The 19,723-nt window shown below is 37.8% G+C and overlaps 3 protein-coding genes across 7 annotated transcripts; 1 reads left to right on the top strand and 2 right to left on the bottom strand.

Annotated features, from left to right (window-relative positions):
• Nucleotides 1–5: 5 nt before the first annotated feature.
• Nucleotides 6–6,660, bottom strand: LOC143849699 (26S proteasome regulatory subunit 4 homolog B-like). Of its 2 annotated transcripts, none has more exons than XR_013235778.1 (6): nucleotides 6,120–6,660; nucleotides 3,620–3,865; nucleotides 1,803–1,972; nucleotides 1,494–1,727; nucleotides 1,146–1,286; nucleotides 6–376 (listed from the first exon to the last, which is right to left on the bottom strand). XR_013235778.1 is itself a non-coding variant. In XM_077358854.1 (6 exons), the coding sequence occupies exons 1-6, from the start codon at nucleotides 6,597–6,599 to the stop codon at nucleotides 293–295; spliced, it is 1,338 nt and encodes a 445-aa protein (XP_077214969.1). In that variant the 5' UTR covers nucleotides 6,600–6,659; the 3' UTR covers nucleotides 6–292. The 2 variants fall into 2 exon arrangements, 1 of the variants encoding a protein (XP_077214969.1); XM_077358854.1 differs by having other exon boundaries at nucleotides 1,511–1,727; nucleotides 6,120–6,659.
• Nucleotides 6,661–11,278: 4,618 nt separating this feature from the next.
• Nucleotides 11,279–14,550, top strand: LOC143850003 (zein-binding protein (Protein of unknown function, DUF593)). 4 transcript variants are annotated; one of them, XM_077359341.1, is made up of 4 exons: nucleotides 11,279–11,422; nucleotides 11,930–12,034; nucleotides 12,586–13,921; nucleotides 14,271–14,550. In XM_077359341.1, exons 3-4 carry the CDS (start codon nucleotides 12,605–12,607, stop codon nucleotides 14,292–14,294), a joined length of 1,341 nt encoding a protein of 446 aa, XP_077215456.1. In that variant the 5' UTR covers nucleotides 11,279–11,422; nucleotides 11,930–12,034; nucleotides 12,586–12,604; the 3' UTR covers nucleotides 14,295–14,550. The 4 variants fall into 4 exon arrangements, with proteins under 4 accessions (XP_077215456.1, XP_077215457.1, XP_077215455.1 ...); XM_077359342.1 differs by lacking the exon at nucleotides 11,279–11,422 and adding an exon at nucleotides 11,435–11,690; XM_077359340.1 differs by lacking the exon at nucleotides 11,279–11,422 and adding an exon at nucleotides 11,435–11,768.
• A 781-nt stretch (nucleotides 14,551–15,331) lies between these two features.
• Nucleotides 15,332–17,552, bottom strand: LOC143850816 (Pentatricopeptide repeat (PPR-like) superfamily protein). The gene has a single exon (XM_077360081.1). The coding sequence runs from the start codon at nucleotides 17,264–17,266 to the stop codon at nucleotides 15,431–15,433; it is 1,836 nt and encodes a 611-aa protein (XP_077216196.1). The 5' UTR covers nucleotides 17,267–17,552; the 3' UTR covers nucleotides 15,332–15,430.
• Nucleotides 17,553–19,723: the final 2,171 nt, after the last annotated feature.

Genomic DNA, 19,723 nt, shown 5'->3' with positions numbered 1-19,723 from the left:
GATGATTTCAGAAGGATTTGAATGGTTTTCCTATATAAATTCAAGGTGCAAGAGCATACCAAACTAGAGTATTCAAATGAAATAAAATCATGAGAGGAGACTTGCCTATATTCCTTTCCTTTGGCCCTTGCACATCGTAGAAGGTAAGTCTAAATACAGACAGCATTTAAAGAAACGAGATGGGTAGATGTTTATAATGCCATCATGGAATATCAAATAAGTTTGAAGTAGAGGAATAAAAATTAAATCCAAAATGCAAAAGCAGAAATGAGAGGAGTGATGAAGAGTGTTGTCACATGTAGAGCCCTTCGGGTACCCCTTCCTTCTTCTTGAACATCACCTTTTCTTTTGCCTTCTTAAAGTCTACGTGAGTTACCTGAACACAAAAATTCCACGGATTAAAATAATTATAGCATGTCTTTAAACACCAGGCAACACACACGTTAGTCATCATAGATCATGTAAGAAAAGTCTCCAGTCAATAACTAGTTAAAAACAATTTTAAGAACAAGTTAACGCCATTTCAAAAAAAAAAAAAAAAGAACAAGTTAACAACAGAATCTAAGCATTTTGGTTTGCAAGGGCACAAAACATTAACAATCTGCCACTTGCCCTTAAATCCAATCGGGAACCATTAGTACTCTCCTAAAATCTATGTCATAGGAACACACAGTGCCTAATGGTTCGCCATCATTGGATCTGCATGCAGGTCAGTGAAAGCAACTTTCTCAACAATAATGTCCCATATCACATAATATCACACACCAATAGATACTTCCACCCAATTGTGCTTAGCGCCTTCTTGGTTTATCTCTTTGCACAGAGCTATTGATGTGGTGTTAACACAATACAACATGATGGGGACGTATGCTAATAAGACAACCATCACATTGGGAAGTAACTTTTAAATCCACATTGCTCCCTTCACCGCTTTTCAAAAAAAAAATGCAAAAGATCAACTAGTACCTATCCACTGGCAACATGATCAACTCGTGTATGCCAGTATGATAGATAGAACGATAGATAAACAGACGAAACATAAGCAATTACTATTGTACCAGAAAATAATATATATAAACAGACAACAAATAGGCAATTACTATAGTACAGAATTCATCATCAGAATGTGGAAAATGAAACTTCACCTTCATTCGGCGCTCTCTTAAAGCAAGCAAACCAGCCTCAGTACATATTGCCTTGATATCAGCTCCGGAAAACTCATCCTTAGTCATCACAAACTCTTCTAAGTTGACATCATCTGCCAATGTCATCCTCGATGTGTGTATCTGCATTCCACAAATGCAAGCCTAATTTAGTAACAGCAAAAATAGGCATATATGTGTGAACAATGGTGAAAAAAATCTCCTTTTCTTGGGTTTGGAACTCTGGACAACAGTAAAACCAACTTATCCATATTAACAGAATGATGGACTTGCACTAGACCGATACACAGCACAACCACAATTTTTTTCCAAGTGGGTATACATAAATACCTGGAAAATACGCCTACCTGGAAAATACGCCTCCTCGTCTTAATATCTGGAAGAGGGAATTCAATTTTTCTATCTATTCGGCCAGGCCGAAGCAAGGCAGGATCGAGGCTTTCAATTCTGTTTGTTGCAAGAATCACTTTAACATCTCCTCTAGAATCAAAACCATCCAACTGGTTCAGCAATTCTAACATGGTTCTCTGGATTTCACGCTCACCACCAGAGTGGGCATCATACCTGGAAAATACTGAGTTAATTGATTTCCAATACGCAAGAAGAGAAGTGTCAATTTACCAGCACTAGTCCAAATACCTCTTTGTGCCTACTGCATCTATTTCATCGATAAATACAATCGATGGAGAATGATCATCCGCAACTCTGAAGAGCTCCCTCACTAACTTAGGACCATCACCTAAGTATTTCTGAATCAACTCACTTCCAACAACTCGCAAGAAAGTTGCTGATGTTGAGTTGGCCACTGCCTGCAAAGAGAAGAATTAACATGCATGCTCAAAAAATGCAATGCACTTGATAACATCACCAAAAGATAGAAGAAGATGATACCTAATGCAATGAAAATGATTAAATTGTCCAAATTATCCCAAAATTTCACTTAAAATGTAAAATGTATGCATCGAATAAAGTCCTTCAAACCAGTGACAAGCTGACAAGTGCAAATTATTAATATTTACTAGTATCACACTCTTGACCAAGTGATTTAGAAGATGAATACACTGGGAGGTAGCACTGTGAATAAAGTCAACGATTGACTCTGGAAGTTTTTAAACAGTGAGATAAATGACTTATCCACATGACAGTAATGATTCAGGGACACTTCATTGGCAATTTGATTAAGTCCAGGTCCTCTTGTTCTTCAATCAATGAAGAAAAGTCTATTGGGTTGGTAAGGGTCCATTGCCATTTAATCCAGTGGCAGTACAATCTTAAGATAGCTTTCCCAATGCTTTTATATCCTAAACTAAATTGGAAATGCAAAAGGCAACCAAATTGTCTATTATATATCAAGTGGATATATCAGAGCATATCTAGCATAAAAAGACACAAACATTTTGGAAGAACCTCCACCAAAACGGCTCAATTTGATCTTCAACCACAAATAGTAATCATCCGATTAAATTGTTACACCTTTCACAACCTTCCACATTTTAAGAGAAAAAATTGCTGCTGAAAAACATGCAATATAGTACATTTTGTTTCTTGAAAAATAAAAAATCATGAGACACAATGAAGATAGAAGTTCTTACACGGTTCGGTTACTAGGAAACGAAACTCCAATAAATAGGGTACTCGATGCATATGCATTCTTTCTATATGCATATGCTTTCAAACCTTGTATGCCTTGTCAACTGACCCGAACTTCAGTCTGCAGGGCCCTTGTACACCTTGTCAAGTGAGTCAAGCTGCAGTTGCTAATACGCCACCAAGTGGAATGGGACATAAATGTTGATTTATGAAAAGTCAGTTCATGGTGAAGTACCATAGACTCAATCGTCCTGACTTAAATGGAGTGGGAAATTTAGGGAATCAAAAATTTCAACCCCAAGTCGTACAAGCATCATAAATGATCTCCCAAAAGTACCAGTAAGAAAAATCAAGTGTGCACGCAGGTTTGAAACAGTCATAGTAGTCTTTCAAGCGTAGTATAAAAATATTCTTCAAAATAATTTCCACCAATAAGATGTGTGGAGGGAAACAGTCATAGTAGTCTTTCAAGCGTAGTACAAAATATTCTTCAATAATTTCCACCACTAAGATGTGTGGGGGGGAAATGTTCTGCTCAATTCATTGAACAGCGAACATAATGTTTATATTGTCTTCTTATTCAATAACAATAAGCATACGGTTTTGTGAAATAATGTGATGACACTAGCACAGTCAACAAGAAATTAAGACCACTGATTAATTCATTCAAAAATTAGAGATTGACAAAAGAAATCCATAAGTAATAGATGCAAAGTGGAAGGAACCATATTCACCAAGTAATGAAGCGTGAATAAAGAACCACAAGACATGGATGTAACAATATGGTTCTAATTCAATAGTGGCAGAAGAACCCTCAAAAAATACACATGGCCTCCAACCAAATAGATATACAAACAAGCACTGACCTTGGCAAGTAAGGTTTTGCCTGTCCCAGGCTCCCCATAGAGTATGACTCCCTTGGGAGGCTTAATGCCGATGTCTTCATACAGCTCAGGGTGGGTGAGTGGAAGTTCCACAGCTTCTTTGATTTCTTGGATTTGAGCATCCAAACCACCTATGTCGGCATATGATTCCAATGGGGCCTTCTCAACCTTCATCACTGAAACCATAGGATCCACGTCATCTTGAAGAAGCCCAACAACGGAAAGAACCTGAAGAGAAAGCATAAAATCACTCAGAGGCAAATAATCATCTATAAAAGACCATGGCATTGATTACTTACTAGGCCTAAAGTTACTATAATAAACAAAAACATCAACAGAGACGGAATGAACTCCTACATAACCAATGAAGAATGACGTTAACGGAACAGAAAAGATTTCTTAATATTTTTTAGAAGCATGTAGTAGATTAAGAACTTGGATAGAGAAACAATTTCTTGGATCAGATAAGTAAAATTAATCAATGGTATAATATCCGTGCTTGTGTTCCACTTCCCATGCATTTTGGCCTACTATTCATGCTTGAGTTCCACTCCTCATGCATTTCTATCATGATCGAGAACAACCCCCACTGCAGTGTACAATTCTAGCTCCGGCATGGAGGATTCCAGGTACATTGGATTGAATAATGCTTCTTTCCACGGTTTTGTAACTATCGTCTGTCACTCGAATCATAAATTACCCTATCAATCTCATCGATATCATAGAGGTAAAACAATGTATATTAACTTAGAACATCCTCATTTATAAACCCTTAGAATCAAAAATCAACCATTATGCCATTTAAAATGTAAGATTCTCATCAGTAACTATTTCACAGAATCAATACAATCAAATCTCCTCCCTTTCCCTCTTCTATGAAACATGATTGTCATAGAAGTCAATTTGGATCAGGTCCATATTGATAAATGATGTTGGTTCTGATGAATTTGGCCACTTATGCTGAATATAGAGAAGTGTACGACTATGCCTCGATCCACTTCGTGAAGTAATCAATTGCAACCAAGATATATCCATGACCACTTGTTGACTTTGGCGTGAATTTTCCAATGATATCGATTCCCCGTACTGAAAATGGCCATGGTGAAGTTAGTGAGTGCAACTCTAATGGTGGCACATGTATGAGATTAGCATGCACCTGACATTTATAACATTTTTTTCACAAAAGCAAAACAATCTGCTTCACACACACACACACACTCTCTCTCTCTCTCTCTCTCTCTCTCTCTCTCTCTCTCTCTCTCTCTAAATTAATGCAAAAGAATTTGCATGGATAATTAACAAAGCATTTTTCTAGTGTTGCTGTCACTACCGAATAATCACAAGTCCATTCAAAGCATAGATTCAGAAGAAACAACAAAACCTCGTATAACCCACATCTACTGCTCTACAAATCCAATACAATACCACTATTAACGGTTGCTAACCACAGCCTCCATTCTAATTAAACGATCATTTTCCAACATCACCACCTTACAAACCTTACTTTCTCAAGCCCACGCACCATAAAATTCAACACTAGAAACTATAAACACCATCGATATAACCACATAACACAGTAGAATCAACATCCCCAGGTACCCAGCAACTATGATCCCTCAAACAACAACGAAACAGAATCATAAAATCGCAAACCCTAATTTCCAACTGATACATGCATGCTATGATGTATATGATGCAGTTACAAAGTAGTTATCGTAGTATTATGCATTTTAGATTTGGGGGTGTTAGTCAGTTATTATTGTCATGTAAGTGGATAAATGAGTTGGTGATGTAGCCTTTGTGTTTGTATTAAAGGAGTTGTATCTTAATGAAAATCTATAGAATTTGCAACCAAAAACAGAAACTTATGTTTAAGGAGAGTCATGGTTCCTCCTAGGTTGCCTCGAATCAACCCTTTCCTTCCCTTCTTCTTTGTTTTTTCTTTTTTATTTGCGTTATGGCCAATTAGGCATGTAACACACACTATCTTACCCTAATTCAGGACAAAAGAGAGACGCTCAAACACCCATAACACAAAACAAAACAATAGAAAAAACCCTGATTTCCATCTCCCATATCTCCAACTCACTCTTTTCTCTCATTCTCCTCTCTTCTCTTATCTCTCAACATGGTATCAGAGCCCTCGGGTTTTGATAACCTAGGGACCACCATTGCAACCCCCTCTCTTCTTCTTCTCCTTCTTCCTTGGCCTCACCCCATCCAAACCCTAACCCAACCTAACCCTAACTCTAACAATCAGAATAGCACGAACCTTAATTTCCACAAGTCATCACAATAGGAAAAAAACCCTAATTTCTAGCTCCCCCACCTTACCCTAATCGACAACAAAAAATGAGACGCTGAAACACCCATAACAAAAGACATCACAAAATCACAAACCCTAATTTCCAACTCCCCTATCTTACCCTAATTCACGAAAAAAAAAAAAAAAAAAACCTAAATTACAACACAACAAATCTACCTTATTGTGCATGAGGATGGCGCATCCAGGCTCAAGCTGATCCTTATCAACAAAAGAGAGTATTCCAACATAATACTCCGGTCCAACAGACGATGAAACAATGGCGTGATTCTCATCAATAAGCTCCTCTAAATTTCCAACACTCATCGGGGATCCCCTAAGATCATCGACTTTGGATCGATCCTCCTCGTTCTTGTCCTCTTGGGGCTTCAATCTCTCCTGATTACTAACAAACTCCTCCTCCATGAGGAGGTAATCTTTGATTCTCTCGAGCTTAAGGAGTCTGAGCCTACATTTAGTGAGAGGGGTAACAACGGGGAGGCGAGCGGCGGCTTCGGGGCCCTTCTGCTTGCGCTGCTTCCGGCCTACGCGGGCCGGTGGGGCCGCCGGTTCGAATTTCTTGTCTTTCTTGTCGCTGTCGTGCTTCCGGTCGCCGGGGAGGCCTTGCTTGTTCAGACCGCCGGGAGAACCCTGACCCATATTGCTCTTGCGTGTTTTGAGTGTAGAGAGAGAGGAAGAAGAGGTTTGCCAAGCTTGACCCTCCAAAAGGGTATTTATAGGGAGTGGTAATAGGACTGTTGAACACCGAGCGGACTGTATGTGGGCCCGCCATTCTTGTGCGTCTCAGAATCATTTTTCTTGGAGACTGATATTGGCACTACTATGTTTTGATGGTTGCACTAACTCACCTTTTTTAATTTTTAATTGGGTTTTGAGAGATTTTTTAGAATTTAATAAGAGGGATGATAAGCTGAAGGAGGCCCTTGAAAAAACCAGCTACTCAATGTCAATAGAGTTCCTAATAAGTAATTTTCTTAGTAATTATCGACAATTACCATTCTATTTTACGACAAACCCCTCTTATGTTTTTTCTTGGCTACCTTGAGTTGCATCCTGATGCAAGCCCGGAGAAGACAAAGAGTAGAAAGAAATAAGAATAAGAGAAGAAGGGGAAAGAAGAGGAGGCAAGAAAGAGGAAGAAGATAAAATTAGAGGGGAGAAATTCCCATACCTCAGGCCTATATATAGGCAGATGAAATAATCATGGAAATAAAATTTGTAATAACGTGAAAATAAGATTCCTAAAAGTCTCATTGAGCAAATATGCCACTTATTCGGCCCCACAAGTCTAGATCCCCATCACATCCCCTCAACGAAAAGTGAAAAAACAAAAGGTCTCTTTCATCGTGACTGATCATCCGACTCCTTTTTACTTTCATTTCCACCGCTAAGGAGATGCAACCAAATGGAGTCTAAAAATTGATGAGAAGAAAATAATAGATCCACGAAGAGATGGGAAGTGGGGGGAAATCCATGCGAAGAAACAAAATTGTTCTCTCCATGAGTTTGTTTCATACATTTGGTGTGAAAAGACGGCAAGTTTGGTGGAGAAATGAAGAGTTGTAGGACACACAGATGCAATACATGCAAATGCATATGAGCAACGACTAGACCATCCAATGACTGACAATCTCAACAGATTCAATGATGTTGGATAGAATCCATATTTTAAGAAGCCCAAATATGTTTTTTAAGACTGTTGGATAAAATAGACGGATCAGATTTCTACAGATCTTATAAACAAATAATGAAAGAATGATAATATGGCTTAGTTGAACCCAAAACACGTTACTTGAAACGAAAACATGTTACTCGACCTCAAAACATTGCAAGTCAAAGCCAAAAATCCATGTGTTGTAAATTAAACCATAATTGAAATAAAACATGGAAAACAGATTGCACTTATCTCTTTTGATAGAAAAATATTTATGGGAAACCCGATTAAGAAGAAGAAGGATGAGTCATGCCACTGGTAACTCTCCTTAAGAATCGTATCCGCCCCCTTACCGGTGCAACCGGAATCCGCGAACCGATGCTCCAAGATAAAACAGCCAAATATGGCTCCAGTCCACGTGCACTCGCTGACTGGTCTACCCAGAACCACCTTAGAACTCTGCTCAGACACGGAAGGAACAGAAGGAAGAAAATGAAGCAAAACCAGAAAACATAAACCTTTTTTTGTGTAAACCTCTTTCTTTTTCTGTTGGCAAAAGTCATCTCAAAACGTAGACCTCAAAAACTCTTAGCCTTACCCAAACCGTATTCTCCTCTCATTTTTATAGACCACAAAGTGTCCGTTGGAAAGAGCCACCAATAATGGGTATTAATGTTGAGAAAAGCCACAATTAAGAGCCTTGAACGTTTCTCTTCCAACATTCATATTTGTGACCGTTGGAGATGAAACGGTTTTGCAACTTTAATAGGTGTTATTATCATAACCATTTAGCAATTAATGGGGTAAAATGGAAACCGTTTTGGGCATTAAAAAGAATCTTTTCATTTAAAAAAGCACTCAAAAGTCAATAGCTTTTGAAATAAGAGGGAAACCAAAATTTGAATCTTTTCCTCTAAATTTTAAAAACAATGCAAAAATCACTTTTGGCTTTTCAAATTCTTTAAAATTTCCAACAAATGATCCTAAGGAAACAATGGGCATGTTTGTACCCTGAACATCACACAATTGGACACAAATGTGCAGGTGTGAAAAATGGGGTGCGAGCATGGTATCATAATGATATAGGTATGCAAGTTGTTTGGTTTTATATTCTACATTAATTAGGAATTTTAGTTTATTTAATATTAAGAACTATAGTTCGTTTAAAATTAGAAATTCTTGTTTGGTTAAGAATAAGAATTCTTATGACTTCTAGCTTGTTTAAGATAAGAAGAAATTGTTTTTCTATATATGGTTTTGTCACTAGTTAAGGTGCATTAGAAATGTAAATGTACACATTGTTTGAGAAAAAGACTCATAAGCCGGGTAAATTTATTGTAAATTTACATTTTCAATGCATCATTTATTGTACATTTACATTTCAATGTACCTTAAACAAAACCTTTCTATATATACTTGTAACTACCCAAGAGTGGACCCTTTTACTATCTTTTAACTTTGAGTCTTTGACCTTAGAAAGAATTCTGGGAGCTTGTCTTCTCTTTTTCTTTCACCGAGGTTTCTTTATTAAAAATAGTTGGGATTTGCTAGGCAATTTTGCTGAAGGCTATTTCCCAGCTCACTTTTGCATGAGAGAACAACCGAGGAGGCTCACTTTTTAGCAGCTTTCGTCTTATTCATTTAATTAATATGAGGTGGTTGTTCTCTCCTCTCCTCTGTCTCTTGCAAATGTAAGCTGCGAAATGGCTTCTTATGTAGTAAGTTTTTATTTATTAAAAATAGTAAGAGTATTTACTAAAACATTAGCTTCATACTTACTTTTTGATACTTACTAAATATATTAAGTTTGAATTTTGAGTTGGTTATTTAGGGAAACAATTAGGATTTTATTTAGGGAAATGATTTTAGCACAACTATGTTTTGATACATGCGCTCATGTCTCTTGTCTTTTAGCATTTAATTGTGGGGAGAGATAAATCGACTCCCCATGTGTCTTTCTCTCTCCTCTGAGAGAGAAAGACACATGGGGAGTCTATTTAAGAGAGAAAGACATATGGGGAGTCGATTTATCACTCCCCTTAATTGTCACTAACTGCTTTTTGGAAACCGTAAAAACCCTTTTCAGCTCTTTAAATACTACCAACAAGCTCTTTAAATACTAAAAGACAAGAAACATGAGCTTCATGTATCAAAACATGTTTGTGTTGAAATCATTTCCCTTTATTTATTGTTGTATGCAAGAATAGTGGAGAATCTATTGTTGTTTTTTTATTTGAGAATTGGCGATAAAAGAATAATCTAAGCGAAATGATATCCCCCCTCCGCCATGCAGGTGCATCTAGGCCGTTCGTAAGCCGAGCACATCAACTCAATGATCGGAGTGTTACGTACCATCGGATCTCACAAATGATGATATGAAACGACGATCAAGATCGATATTATGCCATATCATATTTTCTGAGGCCAATTGACAGAAGGTCGTTCAAATATCAGAAGGCGCCAATTTGCTCATTATTTAAGTTTTATTAGGATTTTTAATTTTTCCATGGTGGACGAATTTCATTAGGAGTAATTTTAGGAATTTAATATTATCTAGGAAGTTAGTTGTTACTAAAATACACATAACATCAGCTACAATTTAGGAAAATATTGAATTGTAGTAGGAGAGAGAGTGCATGTTTTCTTCTATCTACTCTTGTTAAAATAGGAAATATCCACCCATGAAAAGCTTATAAATATAGCCATATGATGTAAAGGAATTGGCTTCTGAATAATAAAATTTTGATTCGAGTTTGGGTGGATAAAATCCTCCTTGTTTGTCTCTTATTTTGAGAAGAAGAAGTGCAAGTTTTCTTAGCTGTTCTATGAAGGTTTATTTCTTGTTTCTATAAAGAGATTTATTTATTGAAGAAGTCATTCTCCTTCTTCTAAGATTGCACACAAAACCCAGCAGAAAACTAGTGCTTCTTTCTTTGATCTCGAGTCATTTCATAAAGGATTTAATGGGCACTTGCTAGTGCTACAATGTGAAAAGAGGGGCCGTGTCCAAGATATAGGGGAAAAAAAACTCAGTGGTGTCCACATTATCGGATGATCCAAACCGTCCATTTATTAGCCCCCACGCTATATAGACCGTGACTTGAAAACCATATCCATAGGGCGATATGAACTGTCCGATATGTGATGCTTACAAGGATGACACTATATATTGGAGGGTTAGGATCACCCTATGGAGATGATCTTAGGGACGTTGCGTATTTAACTTGGGAGTTTTTATATGGTGTGTGGCCCTATAGTCCAGTGTTTTTTTCTTAAAAAAAGTACTCTACGGCACACTCCATATTCATCCAAACCATCCATTTGTTGGACAACAAGATAAAAAATCATTTCCATAGGATGATCTTAACCCTAGATCGAAGGGTTAGGATCATCCTATGGAAATGATTTTTGGACGTTGTGGCCCAATAAATGGACGGTTTGGATCATCGTAGTCGTACGGCACTTGAAAAATACTGAACTATATGGCGGCCAGTGGCCACACCCTATAAAATCTCTTAATTTGGTATCTAACACGTTAACACAAATGAACGGTTCGGATCATCAAATAACACACAAATAGTCAAAAGCCGTATACATCATCATCACGCAACTCTTTCTTTTTATACTTAAGATTCCTAATAAAATGCATTGATGGTCGGCAAAAATAAAGCCCCTCATCACGCGCCAAAAAAATGATCGTTTTATAGCCGTTGGTCGGCCACAACGACTATGTACAGTGGAAAGGCAGAACAGTCTCTCTCTCTGCTAATTGAGATTAGGGTTGGGTTTTGGTACTGACAAAAAAAAGGTTGATGTTTTCTTATAATGCGGTTCGATTTATAAAAATATGTCGTCTACTTAGAAACGACTCTTCCTGTCTCTGAACAAGGGAAAGCAAATCTCCCTTTTGTCTTTTTTCATTCTAACAAAACAAAATCGGTTATAACAATCTTACGGTTTAGAATCTATCGCAAGCAAAGCTTCAAAACCCAAATATAAAAATAAAAATTTTAAAAAAGAGTTGAAGATTAGATACAAAGGATCCTTGTTTCTTATAGATCTGGGTCCTTTCTCCGGTAGTCCATTTATTTATTTATGTTGTGAGAAATCAACTTTCTGTACAAGTTTAGGAAATGGGTTGGGCTTATTGCAGTGTAATTTTTTGGAATCATATAAATCCATAGATTTTTCAGTTGTAGGATTTGTTAAGGGATTCTTACTTTGGTTGTTTAATGGCTATTGCTTTGGGCTGAAGTTGGTTTCTGAGAGAAGGAATTTGATGCTTATGATTAACGTCTTGATTTTCTTATTCCAGATTGTTTTTTCAAGCGAGATTCATAGCCCTGTGGAGGCACTCTTCTCAATCTCAGTCTCAGTCTCATTCCGAGGATTTATTTTAAGTCTGTTGACACTCCATAAGGTAAAGTTGAGGTTTTTTCCTCCTCACCTTTTTCATAGAGCATATACTTCAGTATTGGGCTGGGTTCTTTTTATCTGAGAGCATATCCTTAAAAGTATTGTGCTGGGATCTCTCTTTCTCTCAGAAGGATGGTTTTTGGGATTAGTGGGTACCCTATGTCATCAAAAAACAAAAAACAAAAAGGATGGTTTTTGGAGAACGGGTTCTTTAATTTATGCAATTTAATATGAAATTGTTTGTAAAATTCGAATAGGGTTTGTGTTGGGTTTTCTGTGAATTTGTTTTTATTTTGGTTTTCATACAGATAGGAGAATTTGTTTTTATTTTTGTTTTCATACAGAGGAGAATTTGTTTTTATTTTGGTTTTTATACAGATAGGTATCATTCTTCATTAGGAGAGCTTCAACTTTCATAACTTCATTTCTTTTGTCTAAAACCAGTCTGTGTGGGGGTTTTGTGCTGAATTTGTTTTTATTTTGATTTTCATACAGATAGTTATCATTCTTCATTTGGCAAGTTTCAATTTTCATAACTTCGTTTCTTTTGTATAGACCCAGTCTATGTTCCAGTATGGCTGAAACAGAGGTCTCTGATCTAAAAGAAACCCTTCTTTCTCAACATCAAGTTATTCAAAAACTCTCTCTGGAGCTAGAACGGGAAAGAGAAGCCTCAGCAACTGCAGTGAACGAAGCCCTATCCATGATTTTGCGTCTTCAAGGAGAGAGAGCTGCAGAGAAGATGGAAGCACGTCAATATAAGAGAATGGCGGAGGAAAAGATGGACCATGCTGAGGAATCTTTGGCAATTTTCGAAGAAATCATGTACCGAAAGGATATGGAAATTGCTTCCCTTGAGTTCCAAGTTGAAGCTTATAGGCACAAATTGTTGAGTATTGGTTTTTCTGATTTCCATATTGAAGAAATGCAATTTTTGGGAAATCTGTGTTCCTTCACAAGTGAAGCTTGCTTAGATGACATGAGCATTCATGGAAAGGTGAGAAGGCACGCCTCTCTGCCTATCCTGCCATTTAAAGGCTCAAAATCCGAGATGAACATTATCCTAAGAGAAGGACCTCCATATTTATTGGGAGAACTTCCTACAAGAAAAATTGATGAGGTTATGGTTCATGAATTTGATGGTCTTTGTGAATCTCGATCCAGAGGTCTGCTGAATGAGGAAAATGATCATGAAAGTTATAATGGGATACATGGAAAGACAACTAATGCTATATATTCAACCAGTTTAGCATTGAGCAACAACACATTATATAAATCAAGAGGAAAAGGGTTGAGGGCTAAATTGGACTTTGACGATGCCTTATCTTGTTCAAGTTCTCAAGCGGAACATCCGGAGATCCTACCAGAGGTTGATGTGTGCAGTAGTGCACAAATGGAAACTGAAATAACTGAACATTCCACTAGTGTACATGATATATTTGAAGTCCCACAAAATCATGACAGGAATGTACTTTCTGAAAATCTGAAGCTAGAAGCGCAAAAGGAGGTCTTAAAAGATGAGAACGGGCTTGAAAAGCCAGATTCAATGCCACAAGGAATGCCAGAATATAATTTCAAATGTCCATACCATGAGAGTGAATTCTCTACTACTCAAAACAGGGCTCACATTAATTGTCATTGGTCCCTTATAGATCCTAAGATTTGTATATCTCTGTCTCCAGATGAGGTTCTACAGATCAATAAAAGATTGCAGCTACTAGAGGATGACAGAAAGATTGTAAAGCAGGAAGATTCTGGCATAAGTAAAGAGGAATTGAAGTTGTTGAGGGATATACATGAGCAACTCAAAACAATAGAGTCTCAAATAACAAGGCCAAAAGTTATGAAGCGTTCTAGGCCGGATGATTCTGCACTTATCGATGTCATGCAGGTATGTCACCGACTGCATCATGATGCTTCCATGAAGGGTTGCTGAACGCACCTAAATAAACAAACAGTCTCTCTTTTTTAAACATATGCGCCTAACTGTTATGAAGATATATTCATTTGGTTTTTCCTCTTACCTAGTTTCCAACTTTGTATAGAATGCATTAAGTTTTACCTCTTCCCTGACTTAAAACTTGGTATTGAATGTGTTTTCTAGTGTTGGTTTCTGAAAATATAGAAGAATGTGATTCAGTAGTGCCAGAGATAGTTGTAGATGTGAATAAATTCTTTAGTTGCTTCTTGAATTTGACTATAACATACAAGTTTATTAACATAGTAAATTATGTGAACAGGCGATGCTATTCTTTTCACTTTAGCCCTGCAAATGAGTACCTGCTCAACCTCCACTTATGATCCTCTACAAAACGCTAATTCTGGATGTACTGCTGTTTCACCACTGTTTTCATGGCTCATCAATGTTGTGGAAGAACCTGTTTTGGTTAGTCAGAATTGTTTCTAAGGAAGTGAATTGATTTTTGGATTGGTTTTGTATATGTATTCACAGATTTGTTCATAAAGTTATACATGTAATTTTGTTGATCTGATATGGAAAATTAACCAGAGTATTTACTATACTTCGTCCGGGCAATTTCCTTCTCAATGTTGTGGAAGAACCTGTTTTGGTTAGTCAGAATTGTTTCTAAGGAAGTGAATTGATTTTTGGATTGGTTTTGTATATGTATTCACAGATTTGTATATGTTCATAAAGTTATACATGTAATTTTGTTGATCTGATATGAAAATTAACCAGAGTATTTACTATACTTTGTCCGGGCAATTTCCTTCTCACGTTTTTCTCTATGGTCCTGTTCGTTTAAGATTATGGCAGCCGATTGTGAGTGCCAAACCGATTATTGGACTCAAAATTACGTCTAAATTCGCTGGTCCCCACTGCACGAGCCATTGCGGGGTCTGGGGAGGGCTAGATGTACACAGGCTTACCCTTGCTTTGCAGAGAGGCTGTTTCCTTGACTCGAACCCGTGACCACCAGGTAGGGGCATAAATGCAGAGAGGCTGTAACAGGCTGTTTCCTGTTACATAAATGCGGCGTGCCTAGAAACCTGAAAGTAGGGGCATCACAGTATCTTGAAGTTCTTGCAACTGCAGAAAGGACCAAAACTTTCATATGTTTCTGTACATCTCACAGAAAGGCCCAAAACTTTTCATCTTTTTCTGCAAAATCTTAAATATATCTATATTCATAATCAGATTTAGGTAATTTTTTTATTTTGAGGCAAACTCCATATTATTCCAATTTTTCTGAGGGAAAATTTGATGGACAAGCCATTACGGCCTCTTAATCAAAATACATTATAGCTCAATTACTCTGTCTCATGTTTGTTTGCACCAATATAGAAAAACCTAATTTGCCATAAATATAACCCCAATTTGGGAAACCACAACAGATACACGTCTGGGATCATCATGAGATCGCCACATTATGAAACATGTTTAGTCCAGATCCAATCCGCGGGATCCCTCCTCCTCATATCTCAGTCCATGCAACACTGAGTGTAAAGCATGCCCTTCAAGATTTACTTGTTTGATTAGCATATCTAGAACCAGATGAATTTCTTCTAGCTGAGGGTGGTTACTATCTCCAACTAAAAACTCATGAGTCTTTCCATTCACCTCAATAACACTCGACCCTGGAGCCTTTCTTATACCTTTTCCCTTCATCAAGCTCCTCACCCTTGTTACATCTTGCCATCTATCATTTGTAGCATATATGTTGGATATCAGCACATACACCCCACTATCATTAGACTCCGGCTCAAGGAGGTGGCCTAGGATCTTTTGGGAGAGCTTAACATCTCCATGAGATTTGCAGGCACTCAACATAGAGCCCCATATGAACACATCAGCTTGCATTGGCATTGTTCTTATGAGATCTTGAGCTTCATCCAAGAGCCCAGCTCGTCCGAGCAAATCGACCATGCACCCATAGTGTTCTATCCGCGGCACGAGATTATGGACTCTCGTCATTCGGTCAAAGTATCGGCGGCCTTCTTCTACTAAGCCAGAGTGGCAACAAGCAGTAAGAATAGCTACAAAGGTCACCTCATTGGGACTCACACCCACTCGAAGCATCTGCCTAAAATGATCGAGGGCCTCTTTCCCTTGGCCGTGGATGGCTAAGCCTCCAAGCAAAGCATTCCATGAGAAGACATTCTTGTGGCGCAGCCCATGGAAGGTCCGCAATGCCGCTGTTATAGATCCACACTTCGCATACATGTCAACCATGGCACTTCCTATATGAGCATCCCATTCAATACCCTCTCGATCTATGTATTCATGGACCCATCTCCCATAATCCAACGCCCCTAAGCTTGCACAAGCTGAAAGAACAGTAGCTAGCATAACATTATCAGGCTTCACACCGGAGAGTTGCATGGAGCGGAAGGCCTCCAATGCATCCTTAGGGCGCTTGCATTGCACTAACCCGCTTATCATACTAGTCCAAGACACTATATCTCTCTGAGGAAGCCCGTAGAAAACTTGTTTTGCGTCATCCAAACACTCACATTTCACATACATATCCATAAGAGCATTGCCAACCACCAAACCCAACTCGAATTTACACTTAAAAATCAAAGCATGGATCACCTTGCCCATCATTATATACCCCAATCGACCAATAGCGACAAGCACACTTACTAAAGTTGCTGGATTTGGCTCCACATCCATGTTGCTAAATAAAGTTATCGCTTCTCGAAATAACCCTCCCCTCACATACCCAGAAATCAAACCAGTCCAAGACACAACATCCCTCCGACGCATTTCATCAAACAACTTCCCTGCATCATCACATCCACCACAAACACCATACATATGAACCAGAGCATTTTGCACGTAGAGATCAAACAATAAACCCATCTTAACAATCACTCCATGAACCTGTTTGCCTTCACCAACCCCCAAAATCTTTGTGCATGATTTCAAAACCACTGGAAAAGTGTACATATCTGGCAAAAAACCATCTCCTACCATCCTTTTATATACCAAAATGGCTAACTCAGGTGTCTTGCTACCAGCATAACAAGCAATCAGCGTGTTGAAGGGGAAAGAACTTAGGGGGTTATGAATTTGTTTGAGGATTTCATGGGCATAGCACATATCATTAGAACTTCCAAAAAAATCAATAATTTTGCTTAGAACTTGACTATCTTGGATGATACCGGTAATTACTATATGGGCATGAATCTCCTTGAAGGATTTGATGTTGTTGCATCTACCAATAAGATTGAGAAGCGCTGGTTTTAGGGGAAATGTGGTCTTCTTAATCATGCCAAGATGATTGGAAAATGCATTGGATTCTAGCTGGAAAATAACATGGCCAATTCACAAGACAGAGTATCTTAAAACCATGGTTTTAAATTTCGATCGGATTTCGGTGGAGACCGACACCAACTCGTTATTACCTGTAATGGTATTTTATTTCGGCCGAAATTTCGATTTTCCCCGAAATGTCACCCAAAAAACCTGTTTTTTTAAAAAAATTATTTTAATAAAAGGGTAGCCGGATTTCGGCCGAAATTTCATTTTTGGTGGGGTCCAAAACGGGTATCAAAACCGAAATTTAAAACCTTGCATCTTTCTTCATGATTTAGGTAGTATTTATTGATTGCTGTTAAATGAGGGATGTCAACAACTTTCCGACGTGGGATCTTTGCTTTCATGTGGAACCCAACAATCTCCCTGTCCATGTGGAAGCACCTGGGCAATCTCGTTCATACATGTTAGACAGACTCAAATGGCATAACTGTCAATTGTCAACATGTGAATTTTGTGCTCCACAAAGGAAGAATCTATTAATCATCTCTTTCTTTGCTGTAGAGATTCCTCTTTGATTTGGAACCAAGTGTGTGAGTGGTTTGGTATAAACTGGGTGTCTTCTAGTTAAATCAAGGATCTGATGCTAAGAGGAATTGGTTCCATGTAGAGAATCCTTTGGAATCTTTATCCATTTTGCACTCTTGTAGGAAATATTGCTTTGCGAGGAATTTAAGGAATTCTTAAACATCCCCATCCTAAATAGTTGGCGCCGTACAAAATCAGATTCAAAATGGCTAGCTAGGCAATGGAACACAAGGCCTTTCGGGGTGTTATGTGCCTTATCCCTTCCATTTCGTCATGAATGAGTCAAATAAATGTTAGTGGTAGGAGCTTCAGCTAATTAATAGAAGTCAATTTTCAAGAAAAATGTTAGTGGTTAGTGTTTGGTATATAATATAACCCTATTATGTTCTAATATAAGCCCAATAAGATAATGGACCGGTGTAGTGGGCCTACTTGGGCTAGAGCCCATTAACCTATTAAAACCCTAGTGTATCTCTATATATAGGGGCTGGAGGCAACAAACTTGCTGAGTTAGAATTTATCATATCTATCTATATGATAAGTGTTAGTTGAGTATTATTTGGTTTATAGAGTTACCATTCTAAAAAAAACGATTTAGATAGAGAAATCAGAGTCCATTATTAGTGAAAGTCCTTTGTTTTATTCTTTATAATAACTGTGCAAGCATATAGCGGAAAAGTGTATCTTTGAGCAGAGAAGAGGACAGACCCTTCCCTCAAAGTGGGTCCATTATCAGTGCAAGTCCTTTGTTTTCTTCTTTATAAAAACTGTTTAAGCATACAGCGGAAGAAATGAAGAAAGTCCTTTGTTTGCTCATTATCTAAAAACAGTTGAATAAAAATAGTGAAGAATCTCAAATATTCAAGGGTGGCAACCATTTCAAACCGCCTGTGTTGCCATGTGGGTCTCGACCATAAGCTAAGAAAAAGATCCATTGACTTGCACATACACATAAAACATCATACTATTGAATAGCTTGTTCCCTCCAAAGTGGTAGGCTTGACTCTCTGTAGGGCCCACTTGAGATGTGGCTTCTCCCACCAGCATCTTCCTCGCACATTGAATCAGTGTGCAGACACTTTTACAATCAATGGTAAAATACAATTTTTGGACATTGAATTAGTGTGGAGTCACATTTACAATCAATGGTAAAAGACAATTTTTGTGGGCCTTGCCGGGCCGGGTGAGTATACTCCGCTGAACTTTCAGTACAAGAGTACACTGTGTTAGCCCGAATATGGCCCGAATTTTTTTATTGTAAGGTTGGGTGGCCCAAAGGAAGTTGTTGAGGTTGGTCGTCTACCACAATCTCCACCGTACATGCAATGTGAATTTATCTAGTGATGAGAATGGTTAGGCAGAAAGTCGCTCGCAATTAAAGAAGATAATTTTTGGGGTCATATCTGGGGCCGTTTGGATGTAGCTAAAGTTCATTTTCTGACTATCTTTTGTAAAACAAATGATTTTTCTCGTGTTTGGTAAACTCCTTCTGCATGAAATTATTTTTCCAAAATCGATTTTTTTCCCGTTGTTTCAGGAAAATTGCAAATCTACTCAGAGTCTGGAATTTTATTTTCTATGGAATTTTTTCATTTATTGTATTTTTCTTTCTTGTTTTTCTTTTTCCTACATCAAACATCCCAAATCTTTTCCAGATAAAAATAGGGCCATGATATATTCGCACCCCCTGTAGGATGATTCGCACCCCTTTTAACGCGAATTCTGGCTGACTTTAAAGATTTTTTATGTGTAAAAGGGATGCGAATCATCCTAAGGGGGTGCAAATTTATCATCTCCCTAATAATAATAGCTAAAGCATGGTCGTCATTTTGAAGGTGTTTTGATGTAAGCAAAAAGTTTACCTACAAAATATTTTCAAAAAAA

The sequence above is a fragment of the Tasmannia lanceolata genome, unplaced genomic scaffold (assembly GCF_043159265.1).
Source record: "Tasmannia lanceolata isolate RefF3 unplaced genomic scaffold, GAP_Taslan_0.1 ptg000018l, whole genome shotgun sequence".
NCBI lineage: Eukaryota > Viridiplantae > Streptophyta > Magnoliopsida > Canellales > Winteraceae > Tasmannia > Tasmannia lanceolata.
The sequence above is the reverse complement of the archived record's forward strand: the minus strand, read 5'-3'. Positions and strand labels throughout refer to the sequence as shown.

Bases quoted from the DNA above. Each gene is read 5' to 3' on its own strand.
- LOC143849699 (XM_077358854.1), bottom strand. From the start codon at position 6,599: ATGGGTCAGGGTTCTCCCGGCGGTCTGAACAAGCAAGGCCTCCCCGGC. The intron at 1,973-3,619 runs GTCAGTGCTTGT...TTCTCTTTGCAG, and splicing joins GCAAAACCTTACTTGCCAAG to GCAGTGGCCAACTCAACATC. The intron at 377-1,145 runs GTGAAGTTTCAT...TTTTGTGTTCAG, and splicing joins TAAGAGAGCGCCGAATGAAG to GTAACTCACGTAGACTTTAA.
- LOC143850003 (XM_077359341.1), top strand. From the start codon at position 12,605: ATGGCTGAAACAGAGGTCTCTGATCTAAAAGAAACCCTTCTTTCTCAA. The intron at 13,922-14,270 runs GTATGTCACCGA...TTATGTGAACAG, and splicing joins CACTTATCGATGTCATGCAG to GCGATGCTATTCTTTTCACT.
- LOC143850816 (XM_077360081.1), bottom strand. From the start codon at position 17,266: ATGATTAAGAAGACCACATTTCCCCTAAAACCAGCGCTTCTCAATCTT.